This window comes from Saccopteryx leptura, chromosome 3, assembly GCF_036850995.1.
Source record: "Saccopteryx leptura isolate mSacLep1 chromosome 3, mSacLep1_pri_phased_curated, whole genome shotgun sequence".
In the NCBI taxonomy this organism is placed as follows: Eukaryota; Metazoa; Chordata; class Mammalia; order Chiroptera; family Emballonuridae; genus Saccopteryx; species Saccopteryx leptura.
In genome coordinates, this window is record NC_089505.1 from 46,471,019 (window position 1) to 46,486,585 (window position 15,567).

Sequence of the window (15,567 nt, forward strand, 5' to 3'; positions counted from 1 at the left end):
CATCTATGTCATTGTTACAGGAAAGTCACTGCTGGGTGCTATTTGGAAGAAAACAAAAGATAGATAAAGAACCGAATTCTTGTCTAACATAACAATGTTCTATTAACTGTGTACCAAATAACAAACATATTATACAATAAAATGAAGCGAACCAAAATGAACAAATATTCTTAAATAGTAAGTTCTAGATAAAATAACATGACAGACAAACAGAGCAACTCCCAGGAGCCCCCCCCCCCTTTTAACAAAAGATATTAATTAGCAGGGTAACATTTATATAATGATTCTATCTTCAACATGTCTAAAGCCATGGCTACTGCATTACTTTTCTTCCAGTCATCTTTCTTACTTGGAGGTAAATTATACAGTGGTATCCAACTTTACTGAAACAGTTAACTAAAATAATCAACTTTAAGTTCTGTGTGAGATAGAACTTTATGAGACTGTGACAATAGCAATGAGTGCTAACTTAGAAACTGACAAAATAACACTTTGCTTTTTGAGGAAGTGTCTTGGACATCAACATCAACAAATGACAATGATATACCAAGTCTCATCCTCTCCCATCCCAACACAAAAAAATTGTTACTTGTTTAGCTTTGTTCACTGGGTGAATATTTTCTCCTGAGAAAAGGTAGAGACAAAGGCCTTGCTGAGTTCTCTTCTGGGAAGCTGTGTTGGAAAGCTTTTGGAAGATGACAATGGGAGGGAACTGCCGCTGCTGTGATTATGCTTCTGCAAGGAGGTGATCACCGCAGAAGATAAAGGTGGGGCTATTTTCACATTCTTTGGAAAATATTTAAATCTTGGAATAACAGAGATTCCCTTTTCTTTGACTATTTTACCATTTCACATTTATAGTCTATTAAACAGTTTTTATTCAGATACTTCAGAATAATTCAGTGACTTCCATTATCACATTACCTTCTCATTATAAATTTGAATCACTGAAAAAAGAAGAGTGAAATATAAAAATTGAAAATAATAGTTTAATTCTGGGCTGGCTCCTTCTTTCAAGTTACAAGATCCATTTCTTTAAAAGGAAAATCATTTGTAAAAGGAAGACAGATATTTAGCTTATCTTCCTTTTTTTTTTTTTTTTTTTGTATTTTTCTGAAGCTGGAAACGGGGAGACAGTCAGACAGACTCCCGCATGCGCCCGACCGGGATCCACCTGGCACGCCCACCAGGGGCGACGCTCTGCCCACCAGGGGGCGATCCTCTGCCCCTCCGGGGCGTCGCTCTGCCGCGGCCAGAGCCACTCTAGCGCCTGGGGCAGAGGCCAAGGAGCCATCCCCAGCGCCCAGGCCATCGTTGCTCCAATGGAGCCTCGGCTGCGGGAGGGGAAGAGAGAGACAGAGAGGAGGGGGGGGTGTGGAGAAGCAAATGGGCGCTTCTCCTATGTGCCCTGGCCGGGAATCGAACCCGGGTCCCCCCGCACACCAGGCCGACGCTCTACCGCTGAGCCAGCCGGCCAGGGCCAGCTTATCTTCCTTTTTTTGTGTGTGTGACAGAGACAGAGAGAGGGACAGACAGACGGGTAGGGAGAGAGATAAGAAGCATCAATTTTTTGTTGCGGTACCTTAGTTGTTTATCGATTGCTTTCTCATATGTGCCTTGACCAGGTGGCTACAGCAGAGTGAGTGACCTCTAATTCAAGCCACTGACCTTTGGGGTCAAGCCAATAATCATGGGGTCATTTCTATGATCACACACTCAAGCCGGTGACTAGGCACTCAAGCCAGTTGAGTCAGCGCTCAAGCTGGCGACGTCCAGGTTTTGAACCTAGGTCCTTCGCGTCTCAGTCTGACGCTCTATCCACTGCGCCACCACCTGGTCAGGCTAGCTTATCTTTCTTTTATGCTATGTGTGTAAGCATAGAACAAAGTAAAAAAATAAACCACTTGAAACCAATGAAAATGAGATATTATTTCAACAAGTAGGATATACTGACTTATAATTGATTTGCATACTGGCACAGCGCACGGACCTTTTGGAAGGTCATGCATATGTCAGAGTTGTCATCATCATCATCATCAGATAAATATTTTGCTCTTTCTTTCATATCTCGCCTGTGAGGGAGGAAATAAGGTTTAAAAACCTTTAGGCCCTGGCTGGGTGGCTCTGGATAAAACGTGGCCAGGGCACGTATGAGAAGCAATCAATGAGTGCACAACTAAGTGGAACAACTAAGTGAAAGGAGCTGACGCTTCTCTCCCTGCCCTCTTCTTTTCTCTCAAATCAGTAGAAAATTTTTATAGAAAAATAAAAAAAAACTAGATTTTCACTTCTAAACTGGAGCTGAGACAACTAGAAAAGCTGGATAAAATATAAACAGGGTGAAGTCACTGGAGAGCTGGAGGCAATGAAGACGGAGGAACACACATTCCTGGGTCAGGAGGAACAAGGGCAGATGGGAGCCTACACTCTGCCCCAGCGTTGCCCTGGGGCACTCAACTCTGCTTGGGGCAGTTACTAGCAGCAGGAGAACCAGGACAGCTTCTGTCATCTTGAAGAGCTGCAAAGAAAAATTGTGGGGATGTGAAGGACAGGGTAGGAAAATGAACTCGACTGGTTTTCTCCTCAAGCCCTCTCCCAGACTGTGAAGGGAACGGCAGGAAGCTAAGAAGCAGTCAGGAGCAGACACCCTCTGTAAAGCAGATGGGGTTGCAGCCGTTTCTTGGTACTAAGAAAATGGGGAGGGATTAACTTCTGAGAGAGGAGAGGGGCCCTGGTGAATATCTCAGACTTTCAGTTATATATTTCTGAAACATTATATTATGATCTATTATTATATATTAACCTCTTTCATGTTAATGGATTTATTTTTCCTTAATGTCTATTTACTTTGTATCACATCAATACAGTGAACTCTAACTTTCTTTTGGTTAATGTTAGTGTGACATCTCTTTCCATTTTTTTTTTTTTAAGTGAGAGACAGGCAAGGACAGACAGACAGGAAAGAGATGAGAAGCATCAACTCAAAGTTGTGGCACTTTAGTTGTTCATTGATTCCTTCTCATATGTGTCCTGACGGGGTTGAGGGGGGACTCCAATTGAGCCAGTGACCCCTTGCTCAAGCCAGTGACCTTGGGCTCAAGCCAGCAACCTTTAGGCTCACACCAAGCCAGTGACCATGCTCAACCTGGTGAGCCCGCACTCAAGCTGGGTGAGCCTACACTCAAGCCAGTGACCTTGGGGTTTCGAACCTGAATCTTTAGCATCCCAGGTCAACGCTCTATCCACTGCACCACCGACTGGTCAGGCTCTTTCCATCTTTTGATATTAAAACTTTCAGTATCCGCCCTGGCCGGTTGGCTCAGCAGTAGAGCGTCGGCCTGGCGTGCGGGGGACCCGGGTTTGATTCCCGGCCAGGGCACATAGGAGAAGTGTCCATTTGCTTCTCCACCCCCCCCCCTTCCTCTCTGTCTCTCTCTTCCCCTCCTGCAGCCAAGGCTCCATTGGAGCAAAGATGGCCCGGGCGCTGGGGATGGCTCCTTGGCCTCTGCCCCAGGCGCTAGAGTGGCTCTGGTTGCCGTAGAGCGACGCCCCGGAGGGGCAGAGCATCGCCCCCTGGTGGGCAGAGCGTGGCCCCTGGTGGGCGTGCTGGGTGGATCCCGGTCGGGTGCATGCGGGAGTCTGTCTGACTGTCTCTCCCCGTTTCCAGCTTCAGAAAAATACAAAAAAAAAAACCCAAAAAACTTTCAGTATCCTTATGTTTCAGAGATATCTCTTACGAACAGCCCATGGTTGGGTTTTGTTATTTCATTCAGGGTTTCAATAGGAGTATTTAGCCACTTACATTTAATGTAATTACTCTGGTTTAAATCTATCATTTTACTGAATGCTCTCCATTTGTCTTGCTTATTCTAATTATTCTTTTTTCTCCTCTTGTTTTTATTTTAAAGGTATTTTACATAATTAGCTCAGTTTGTTTATTATAATTCTTTTGATTACAACATGCATTTTTTGACTTATCACTATCATACTCTTGTCCTTTACGATATAATACATGGATTTAGAACACTTTAGCTTCAGCTGTCTCCCTTGGGGATTTATAGGTAGTCCCCTGGTTTTGAATGAGAAAGATTCTGTAGGTTTGTTCTTAAACTGAATTTGTATATATATCTGAACAGGGACAATTACCTAATAAATGCAACTTAGATATCTGTCTTAACATAGTACTTATTTTTACCTTTCTATACATATAAATACTTAAACATTTTCAAACCTATCTTGTTCATAACCTGGGGACTGCCTATATAATGCCATTATGAAAATTCTCCATTTAAACCCCACAGGACTTAACTTTTTCATTATTTCCAACAGTAAATATTCATTTTATTCATGTCTATCCTTTTGTAGCTGTTTGCCTCTCCAATCTTCTAACAGGGTTCATTCTTCTTTTGCTTGAAGAACACCCTTTAGTATTTACTTTAGTGTAGGTTTCTGGAGATAGATTTCCTCCATTTCTTTCGGTCTAAAAATATTTTGACCCACTTTCTGGTGTACTGATTCATTTTTCAGCTGTGTTTGCTGTTAAATCCACCCATTAAGTTCTTAATATTTCAATTAAAAATTTTCAATTCTTTTTATATTTCTCATTTCTGTATTTGACCATAGTAAACTTGGTTATTTCTATTAGTAGAGTCTCATATTCCTTTTTTTTTTTGTGACAGAAACAGAGAAAGACAGAGAGGGACAGACAGGGACAGACAGGAAGGGAGAGAGATGAGAAGCATCAATTCTTCATTGTGGCACCTTAGTTATTCATTGATTGCTTTCTCATGTGCCTTGACCAGGAGGTTACAGCAGACCGTGTGACCCCTTGCTCAAGCCAGCAACCTTGGGCTCAAGCTGATGAACCTTGCTCAAACCAGATGAGACAGTGCTCAAGCCGGCGACCTCGAGGTTTCGAACCTGGGTCCTCTACGTCCCTGTCCGACACTCTATCCACTGTGCCACTGCCTGGTCAGGCAGAGTCTCATATTTTTGTGAGCCTGAATATTTTTCATTCTATGCAGAACCTTATATTGTTTTTGGAAATAAGCAGAGTCCTAGAATATTATATTCCTCAAGGGGATATTCATTGGTTTCTATTAAGTGCCTTGGGGCACTACCAATCTAAAATCTTCTAAACCCAATTTTAGAGATTCATCTGATTTAAAGCTGAGTTTCAGTCCTACTTTTAATTCATCCTTATTCTAAGGTAATCGTTCCTTCAGGGTCTCAGCGAAGACCAAGAGTCCCCCAGGCCCCTCCCTCCTTCAGCAGGGTCGACCCTCCACCTTCTATTCTTGTGGGCTCATGAAGCTGCTGAAAGACCCACTCCCTTTCTTTGGTGTTCTCTCTTGAATCAAAATGCTCAGGGGAAAAGCAGCCCCCAAAGTCAGCCCCCTACTTGCCTCCTCGGCTTCTTGTTTACTTTTATCCTATGACTCCAAGCAGATTAAAACAACAAAAGAAAAGCAACTGTCCAACTTTGGTTGTTGGCTCCAGGAGGTGGGCAGGTCATAATAACCTAGTTTCTCCAGAAAAACGAATGTCATGGAAAGATTTTCTCTTTGAAAGGCAAGAATTCTAGTAATTGAGATAATTATTGTCCAGTAGCAGGTGAAACTTACCTGCTATTGCTTCAATACTTGGAATTGCAATAGTACTGTAAGTACTGACTCTCTTACAGGACCACGTGTGAACCAAGGAGTCTTCTGTATTTTCCAGTCCCGAAACGGAATCAATAAAGAAGGAGCCCCATTTTTTAGATAATGAATTTAGAGGCTTTGCCTTCTGTCCCTGAAACAAGAGAACAACAAAAACTGATTAATGTATAATCTTATTATGGTTTTCCTCCACTAAGTAAATCAAAATAAAAAATCTGAAGGAAGTTCAGTTGTTTCCTTAACCAAACTGTATACCCATATGAAAAGTAGAAAGAAAAACAAAGCTTAGAAGTCCTTAAAAGTATCCTCCCCTGGCTCTCTCTGGGAACCCTGCTCATCCTTTGGAACGGGCCTACATGCCGTCCGGGATGCCATCCTTGACCTCCCACACGCAGGTTGCAGGAGGTCTCCGCCACCTTCCTACAGCCTGAGCTTATCCCTAATACACTGCTCAGATTGTCCCACAACTATCATACTATGGACTCTTCACCCTTGACAGATTATTAACTACAGAAGGCTAGCTGCCTTAAGTGTTTGTGAATCCCTAAGGCTGAGTACAGGTGCATACAAATGGCAGACTGAAGTAAAGACCCACTCAAGAAATACTCAGCGTTTCATGGATACGGCATACAATTAAGAATTGAAAAAATCCTATCTTGTCCATCTAATCTGGATTATAAAACATGTCATCCTTTTCTGACGGAATTTCATTTTCTAGCTCACAGAGTCCCAAATATGCCTGTACATTCTTTGTGCTGGAACCCACTCTGTGAAGCAAGATAAGAATACATGTTTTCAGATGATGGTGTTTGGAAATCATTTGGCAAGAACCTATCCGAATTTCACCAAAGATATTTAAAAGCAGTATTGGAATATGAATATTCATATTCCAGTGTATACATTTAAGGTGTATTTCAGCAATTTCAAGGATAAATTTAATTTAATTATCTTTTCTAAAATAATGAGTCTAAGAAGAAATGATTCAATTACATATACGTAGAAAATGGTCTGACAAAGGCCCTGGCCGGTTGGCTCAGTGGTAGAGCGTCGGCCTGGTGTGCAGGAGTCACAGGTTCGATTCCCGGCTAGGCCACACAGGAGAAGCGCCCATCTGCTTCTCCACCCCTCCCTCCTCTCCTTCCTCTCTGTCTCTCTCTTCCCCTCCCGCAGCCAAGGCTCCATTGGAGCAAGGTTGGCCCGAGCGCTGAGGATGGCTCCATGGCCTCTGCCTCAGGTGCTAGAATGGCTCTGGTTGCAACAGAACGATGCCCCAGATGGGCAGAGCACTGCCCCCTGGTGGGTGTGCCAGGTGGGTCCTGGTTGGGCGCATGCGAGAGTCTGCCTGACTGCCTCCCCGTTTCCGACTTCAGAAAAATACAAAAAAATAAAAAAATAAATAAAAAAGAAAAAAGAAAAAAGAAAATGGTCTGACAAATGACAGAATCTAGGTGCCTCCCTATTCCTATAAAAAGAGGAAGACAGATCTATCTATCCTCTCTGTTCACTATAATGTGGATGCTACCATGGTCTAAATGTTTGTGTTCCCTCATCCTACAAATATTTCAAAGAAACAGGATTCAACATTTAATCAATCATATCTCCCTTCTCACAAACCAGCTCTTTTTCTTGACTTCCATATTTATACGAACAAAACACATCATTTCCAGTTAGTTGCTTGTGCTCAAAAACTAGCTCAAGTTTTGAGTCCAACCCTCACCACCAGCACCAGGCTTATCAGTTGTGCCTCTAGAACAGGGTTCCCCAAACTACGGCCCACATGTGGCCCCGAGGCCATTTATCTGGCCCCCACCGCACTTCCGGAAGGGGCACCTCTTTCATTGGCGGTCAGTGAGAGGAGCATAGTTCCCATTGAAATACTGGTCAGTTTGTTGATTTAAATTTACTTGTTCTTTATTTTAAATATTGTATTTGTTCCCGTTTTGTTTCTTTACTTTAAAATAAGATATGTGCAGTGTGCATAGGGATTTGTTCATAGTTTTTTTATAGTCTGGACCTCTAACGGTCTGAGGGACAGTGAACTGGCCCCCTGTGTAAAAAGTTTGGGGACCCCTGCTCTAGAACACATTCCATTCTTTCTCACTACTACCCACTTGTTCATGTTTGCATTACCTCTAGGACAGGCTGCAGAAACAGCCTTCCATGTCCCCACCGGTCAGCTGAGCCCGCAACACAGCTGCCACACAAAAGCTGCATTATCACTGTTACTCCCACCTTCACAAGCTGTTAGTGGTGCCATTAGTGGACAAACTCACACATGGTCCAGGAGGCACTGTAGCCTGTACACTATAGTCTCTGTACACTTATGTTATTTCCTGAACCAAGAATACATTACACATCAGTCGAAGATGTACCTGTGCTTCAACATTTATTTCAAATTCTACATTCTTTATGCAGTTTCCTCTAATTCTCCTTAATAAAGTATCCACCCTGCCTCATTTAAAATCCTTTTATAGCTTGTACCCTGTTCAGGCAGTTATGCTTTATTTGCATATTCAAGTACCAGACTCCCTTTATTCTCAGACTATAATGCAGTCTGCAAAAAGAAATTGTGTACAACTCAACAGTAAGTTCCTGAGATTCTTAGCAGAGAGGCTTGCACAGATCAAAACTCAGTGTTGAACAAGAGTAGTGCCAGGCTGGCTATTTCATGAGTGGCCTTATAAATTCTGCTAATCCAATAAACTCTTACATTTGATACTTATAAAATTTTTGAGCATTCTGAAATATGTGGAGTTCAACAGGAAGAATCTCAGAAACTAAAATCTTCAAGCTGTTGACTCACTATTTTCTAACTGTTAACTCTGTTTATGATATGTTTGTAACTAATTATCAAGAAAAAAGGGGCCGGGGGAGGGAGAAGGATGGGGCTACTGTGTACATCAGGGGCCCCCAAACTTTTTACACAGGGGGCCAGTTCACTGTCCCTCAGACCGCTGGAGGGCCGGACTATAAAAAAAACTATGAACAAATTCCTATGCACACTGCACATATCTTATTTTAAAGTAAAAAAACAAAACGGGAACAAATACAATATTTAAAATAAAAAACAAGTAAATTTAAATCAACAAACTGACCAATATTTCAATGGAAACTATGCTCCTCTCACTGACCACAAATGAAAGAGGTGCCCCTTCCGGAAGTGCGGTGGGGGCCGGATAAATGGCCTCAGGGGGCCTCATGTGGCCCACGGGCCGTAGTTTGGGGACCCCTGGTGTACATACTACTGGAGGAAATGACCTGCTGATCCTCACTTTCTTATTGCTGTGCCTACATTCTCAAATCATTTTGAAGACAGCACACCTCTTTTTACTGAAAACCTTTTGCAAAGTCACTCAGGTTCGCTGGAGGGTGTTCTTCAAGTCCTTCATGACTCCCATAAGCCAAGGAACTACCAATGTCACACTGAAGACTAAATGCTCCTCGGTGGAAACCTCAGAGGTTTCTAACATTGTGTTGGGTCTGCTTAGTTGTTTTTTCTTTTAATAATAGACTGTATTTTTTAGAACAGCTTCAGGTTTCAGATAAATAGAGCAAAGAGTACAGAAAATTCCTATGTATACATATTCCCCTCCTTCCTCTCAACCACTGTCTCTTCCATTATTAACATCTTACATTCACTGATGTGGTGTATTTGTTACAACTGGTTAACCAATATGGCTTATATTACTGACAAAAGTCTATAGTTTACACCAGGGTTCACACTTAATGTTGTATAATTCTATGCGTTTTAACAAATGCAGAAAGTCAGGTACCCACCATTACAGTACCATCAAGAGCAGTTTCACCACCATAAAAATCCCAGACTCCATTCATTCATCCTCCTCCCCTCAAACGCAGGGCACCCACCGGTCCTTTTACTCTCCATAGTTTTGCCTCTTCCAGACTGTCATATGGTTTTAATCAGACAGTAAAAAGCCTTTCAGATTGGCTTCTTTCCCTTAGTAATACACACTTAAGTTTCTTCTACGTCTTTTTGTGTATTGATAGATTATTTTTTAACTGGTACTGTTTTGATATGCTATTTGTTATTTTGACTTGAATTTTTCCTTCATTTTAATTGTGCCACTGGAATTAACTTAGAAAAATGCATCTTGCCTGACCAGGCAGTGGCGCAGTGGGTAGGGCATCAGACTGGGATGCAGAGGATCCAGGTTTGAAACCCCAAGGTCGCTGGCTTGAAGCCCAAGGTCGCTGGCTTAAGCAAGGGGTCACTGGCTCTGCTGTAGCCCCCCAGTCAAGGCACATATGAGAAAGCAATTGATGAACAACTCAGGTGCCACAAAGAAGAACTGATGCTTCTCATCTCTCTCCCTTCCTGTCTGTCTGTCCCTATCTGTCCCTCTCTCTCTGTCCCAAAAAAATGAAAAAGAAAAACACATCTTATTTTCTGATCTTTTTTGCTTCCTTTTTGCTTTTAAACACTATTTTCCCTTTCTAGATTTACAGCATGTTTTACTTTTCTTTATCTCAAGCCTTGACCTAAGTTCCTCTGGGGGCTCAGGCATAGCTTAAAGGAGAGACAGATTCAGCTAAGTCAGATGCATGAAGACAGCACAAGCACTTTCATGGCCAAGCAAAACAGACAGTGTGATGATACTGAGTCAGGCCCTGGCACCCGCAGCCGCAACCAAACACACCCACGGAGCCACGGCGCTGTGCAAGCAGAGGGCAGGCAGGCAGACAGAGCTGCCTTATCTTGGTGGCATCATTTACATTATCAACAAGATCAACTGCGGAGTGGAGACAGCAAGACCACAATAACCGCCAACAGATTTCATCTCTTTTGGCACAAACGCTGTCTAAGATAAGAACAGAAAGAGCTAAAGGGAACCCTTACCTCATATTTTCCTTTCTTCTCTAGAGGCTCTGATTCCTCCGGCTTCCAGTCTCTGTCCCCTCTGAGCTCTTCCAGGATGAGGACTGTCTCCCAATTACTATAATGGCGGGCTGGGAAAATATCTGAATGCATGCTGTCACCAAAGTAAACAACCTGTAAGTCACACAGCAAATTCTGTTTGAGGCATTAGAACTGTGAAAAAGAACTGTTCATTTCGTGGACGGTGAAGAAGATTTCTCTGACAGTTGCATGAATATCTTAACTTCCTTGAATAACTTTATGGTGACCATCAACTTGCCCAATTTGGTTTGCAGGGTGCCAGGTTATCTTAAGAAGTTATGCAATGCCTGTGCACACAGAAAAAGGCAGAAAATAAGGGATTCTGAAGAAGTGAGAGTCTATATGTTTAGAGTGAAACTTGCCCCTAGAATTAAAGAACTGGTGAGATATTAGGGATGACTCGCTACAGTGGGTTAGACCAGCAGGAGTGCACATCACAACCCCTTTCCCAAAGGGTTCCTGGTTGCCATCTGGACCTGCCAGAACGGAATTCTGAGAGTGGGGTTGGGCAGCTGGACTCAGGGAAGCTCCCTTGTATTCTGAGACTAGCTGTCCACTGGTGTAGTCCACATGCCTTTTACCGATGAGAAAAGGAGATTAAGGGAATATGAATTAGAACCTCCACGGGCACAGTGTCCACTACACCCCTCTGGAGTTCCCAGGGAGCGGTGGCAACATGGGAGCCATGGAGTGGGGCTCTTACCCACTGACCTCTCCTGCTCACGGGGCTCCTGGCAAACATTTTTTAGATGAAAGGTCTTGCTGTTAAAAATGCGCCAAGGTCCAACGTCAACAATGTGACCAGCATGTCAAAAGCAAGTATGTCTTTAGGCTAGTCCGTATTGTAATTTCAGTTACTACTTATCTTACATATAAACACATTTTGGGGGGGATTATTATCAGGACATCATTCCTCAGGTATCCCACAAACTAATCTAGGTATATCCCCCTAGATCTGTGGCCCTTTGCTGGGAATTTCTGTTCATCTCTGCTACAAATAAAGAGCTGGTGGACATCAACAAAGGACAGGCTTAAACAGAAGAGGTCAGACAACAGGTTAGTAGGTAGGCAAAGGCAGATTCTTTTCCCACAGATAACTAAGCTAAACGCATTTAAAATCATGGTTTTAGTTTATAATAGTTTGTCTGCACGTGGGAATCAAGGACTCCGCCTCGATGAGAAAGTACCTTGGGTTCAGGTTTGCCAGTCATTTTCTTTAGAAGTTCATAAAGGTGGACTGCGTTTCCTTGGGAGTACCAGCCAGGTTTATCCAGAGACGGCAGTGCCTCCTGCTCCTCATCGTTCTCTGGAAATAATGTTTCAAAATCACACATTTTGGTCCAGTGAGAACACCCAGTGGGCAGACCACACTCAGGTGCGGCTGCGTGGAAGGAACCACGTGTGGCGGGAGCTAGCTCTCAGTGAGCGCTACTATGACGCGCACTTCTTGAACACATAAGCAGGTACTGTGTGTGTGTGTGTGTAAAACTTTAACATCAGTTTGTGAAGAGGGGGAAAAAACATTAAACATTTTTTTCTGGTTTAATACAAAGAGGATTATTTGAATCCCTCATATCAGATTATTTCTTAATATCAAGGATTTATATAAGACATTAAACCCATATATAATAAAATCACCATCAACCTGTCTCTTTCTACTAGACCAGGCTTTCTTAACCTTGACACTACTGAGATTTGAGACCAAATAACTAGATAATTCCTTGCTGGTGGTAGCAGGGTGCCATCCTGCATGTTGTAGGATGTTTACCAGCACCCCTGGTCTCTACCCACTAGATGCCGTGGCATCCTGCCTCCCAGATTGTGACAACCAAATATGTCTCCAGATGTTGCCAAATTTGCCCTGAAGAACATAAGTGTCACAGGTAAAAATCACTATCCTAGACCATTTAATTAGCATATATTATGTGTATTCTAATACTTTCACTCTAAAAAATAAAATATGACCTTGATCTTACATTGTTGTTCAGCTAAAACCTCAATTCTCTGTCTTCACAGCTAAAATTCTAGAAAAAGCTGTCTCTACTCATTAGTTTCACTACCTTCAATCAATTCTTTCAGACACTGTGATGTGGCCCGTTTCTTCCCCTGCTCTCAGGACCCCGGTGATCTCTGATCTCTGTCTTGCCCTCTTCAGCAGACTTTCTCTTTTCTTTTGCAGTGGACTTTTCTGTAGCATTTGCCTAGTTGACCAACCTCTTCTTTCCTCTCTAGATTCTGAACCCTGTGCTTTCCAGTTCCCCCTACAGTAATGTCTGCTTCTAGACTGCACACTTTCTTCTTCTTAACGTTAGTGTGTCAGACTTGGTCTGGGTCCTTGGTCTCTCTATATTCTCTATTTGATCTCATATAAGCCCATGGCTTTAAATACCTCTGACGACTCCCAAATTTATATCCTGAACCTACACCTGTTCTCTTAAGACTCCAGGCTCATTTATACAATTTCCTAATTGATAGCTCCAGTTAGATCACTGCTAGGCCTTTTGAATTTAATATGCTGAAATTGAGTTCTTAATCGTTATAGCCCCTTCATCCAAACTTTCCTTTTGCATTCTTCCCCATGGCTATAAGTGGTATCACCATGCACTCACCTGCTCAATTCAGACAAAAGAAAAATTAACCACCTGGAAGTCATTTTCGATTACTCCTTTCTTTTCGTCTGCTGCTGTGTTCCCCACCTCCATATCGTATGTTAAATACACACGTGGACTTCTGTCCATCTCCAGGACTATGGCTTCAGACCCCAAAACACAACCTCTCACTTGGGACACTGCAATCGCTTGGTGTTCTTCTCTGTCTGTCCCTCCCTACATCCAGTCCCTCCCCACCGAGCAGCCCAAAATGTCTCTATGTCACTCGTCCATCTCAACCAAACAGCTTCCGATTGCTCAGCGGAAGTGAACCAGATGGCTCCTTCCCCAGAGTGTGAGGCTGCCCGCCTCCCGAGTTTCAACCCTCCCTCCCCACGGCCATGTGCCAGAACCACCTGCCCCTCCTCTGTGCCTGGCCCTCACCCACACTGCGCCCACACTGGCCCTTTGCATCAGTATGTCACACTGCCAGGAACACTCACGCTCTGCCTTCCTCATTACTCACCCCGCAGGGCCCTCCTGGCAAGTCACCTTCCCCGACCCTCTTGGGCGGGCCTTTCCTGGCCAGCCACTCAGGGCGGCCTCATCAGGCGGCTACTTCCTTCGCAACACATAACACGACCTCACGGGTTTCCTGGCTTGCTTATGTGTTTGTTTATGCCTCCGTGTGGTATCCCTTAGGGCCTGACACCCATGACTCTCAACTCCCCTGGGCCTTCACTGCTTGTGTGCTCCTCAGGAAATAGGTAACCAAGCTACTGTCAACAGTCTTGCACAGAATAGGGCTTGAAATAGCACAAAGAAGTTCAAAGTCAAAACTAATGCATCAATTTCTTTTTTGTGTGTGTGACAGAGACAGAGAGAGACAGAGAGAGGGACAGACAGAAATGGAGAGAGATGAGAAGCATCAATTCTTCATTGCGGCACCTTAGTTTCTCATTGATTGCTTCTCATATATACCTTGACTGGGAGGCTACAACAGAGCGAGTGACCCCTTGCTCAAGCCAGCGACCTTGGGCTCATACTGGTGACCTTTGGGTTTCGAACCTGGGTCCTCTGCATCCCCGTCCAACGCTCTATCCACTGCGCCACCGCCTGGTCACGCTACATCAATTTTTATTTATTTTTCCCTTTTGTTTATAAAATGATAGTATATTTAACACATTGTTTTACCTTTGTCACTTAATAGACACTGTAGGTAATCCTATATCAGTATATACAAAACCTCATTATTTTTCTTAACTGCATTGATTTTAAGTGTGTGTATAAACCATAATTTACTAAACCAGTCCCCTACTGATGATCAGTTAGGTAGTTTTCATTTTCTTTTGTTACTACAGTGTTTCTAAGAAATATTTAAAATTTTTTCAATCAGTTTACTTTCAGTATGATTTTGCATTGGTTTCAGGTATACAGCATGTGGTTAGACAAACACATACTTTCATACTTTACAAAGTGCTCCTCTGATATTTCCAGTGCCCACCTGGCACCACACATGGTTATCACAATATTACTGTCTGAATTCCCTGTGCTGTACTTTACTTCCCTGTGACGACTTTGTACCTGCCGACGTGTACTTCGTAACCCCTTCATCTCTTTCACCCAGTAAGACATTCAATTTTAATAGACTTATTTTCCCCATTAAGGTATTATCTCTGTAAAATGACTACAAGTGGTATTGCTGGGTCAGTACATGTATTTATATATACTGTTCACAAAAATTAGGGGATATTTCAAAATGAATATGAATGGATAAAATATCCCCTAATTTTTGTGAGCAGTGTATTTTTATGAATACTGTCAAATTGCCCCGTAGGCATTATATGATTTATTCTTTTTTTTACACTTTTTAGTTTTTATTTTTCAATTACAGTTTACTTTCAATATTATTTGTATTACTTTCAGGTGTACAGCATAATGGTTACATATTGTATGACTTATTCCTGATTTAGCAATATACAAAATCAATTTCCCTGAAATGAGGGACACTAGCCCTGTCAGATATGAAAAATATAGAGTGTCAATAATTAAAATAGTTTGGTTCTGATATTTGAATAAGCAGACCATTGGAAGAATCTGGAAGGTCCATAAACAATCCCATATCTTTGAGAGAATTCGGTATGTAATGAAAACGACATTGCAAAGAAGTGGGGAAAATAATATTGGAACACACTTGTGAGAACATCAGGTAAAAACATAAAGGTGGAACTTACATCACGGATTAGATGCCAGGATGAATTAGAAATAATATAATTTCTACATGTAAAGAATAAAGCTATTAAAATACTAGAAGAAAACATGTGAGAGTTATTTTATAATTCTCATATATAGTATATCAATACCGTGTGTCCATAAAGTCATGGTGCACTTTTGACCGGTC

The 15,567-nt window shown here is 42.5% G+C and overlaps 1 protein-coding gene across 2 annotated transcripts in view; it reads right to left on the reverse strand.

Annotated features, from left to right (window-relative positions):
• NT5DC1 (5'-nucleotidase domain containing 1) overlaps positions 1-15,567 on the reverse strand; it is a 147,752-nt gene that overhangs the window by 2,357 nt on the left and 129,828 nt on the right. For both annotated transcript variants that reach the window (XM_066373416.1, XM_066373415.1), the window contains exons 9-11: positions 11,766-11,884; positions 10,519-10,671; positions 5,625-5,793 (exon numbers count right to left, since the gene is read on the reverse strand). In XM_066373416.1, coding sequence (XP_066229513.1) covers positions 5,625-5,793; positions 10,519-10,671; positions 11,766-11,884 — 441 coding nt within the window. The remainder of the gene's footprint in view (positions 1-5,624; positions 5,794-10,518; positions 10,672-11,765; positions 11,885-15,567) is intronic.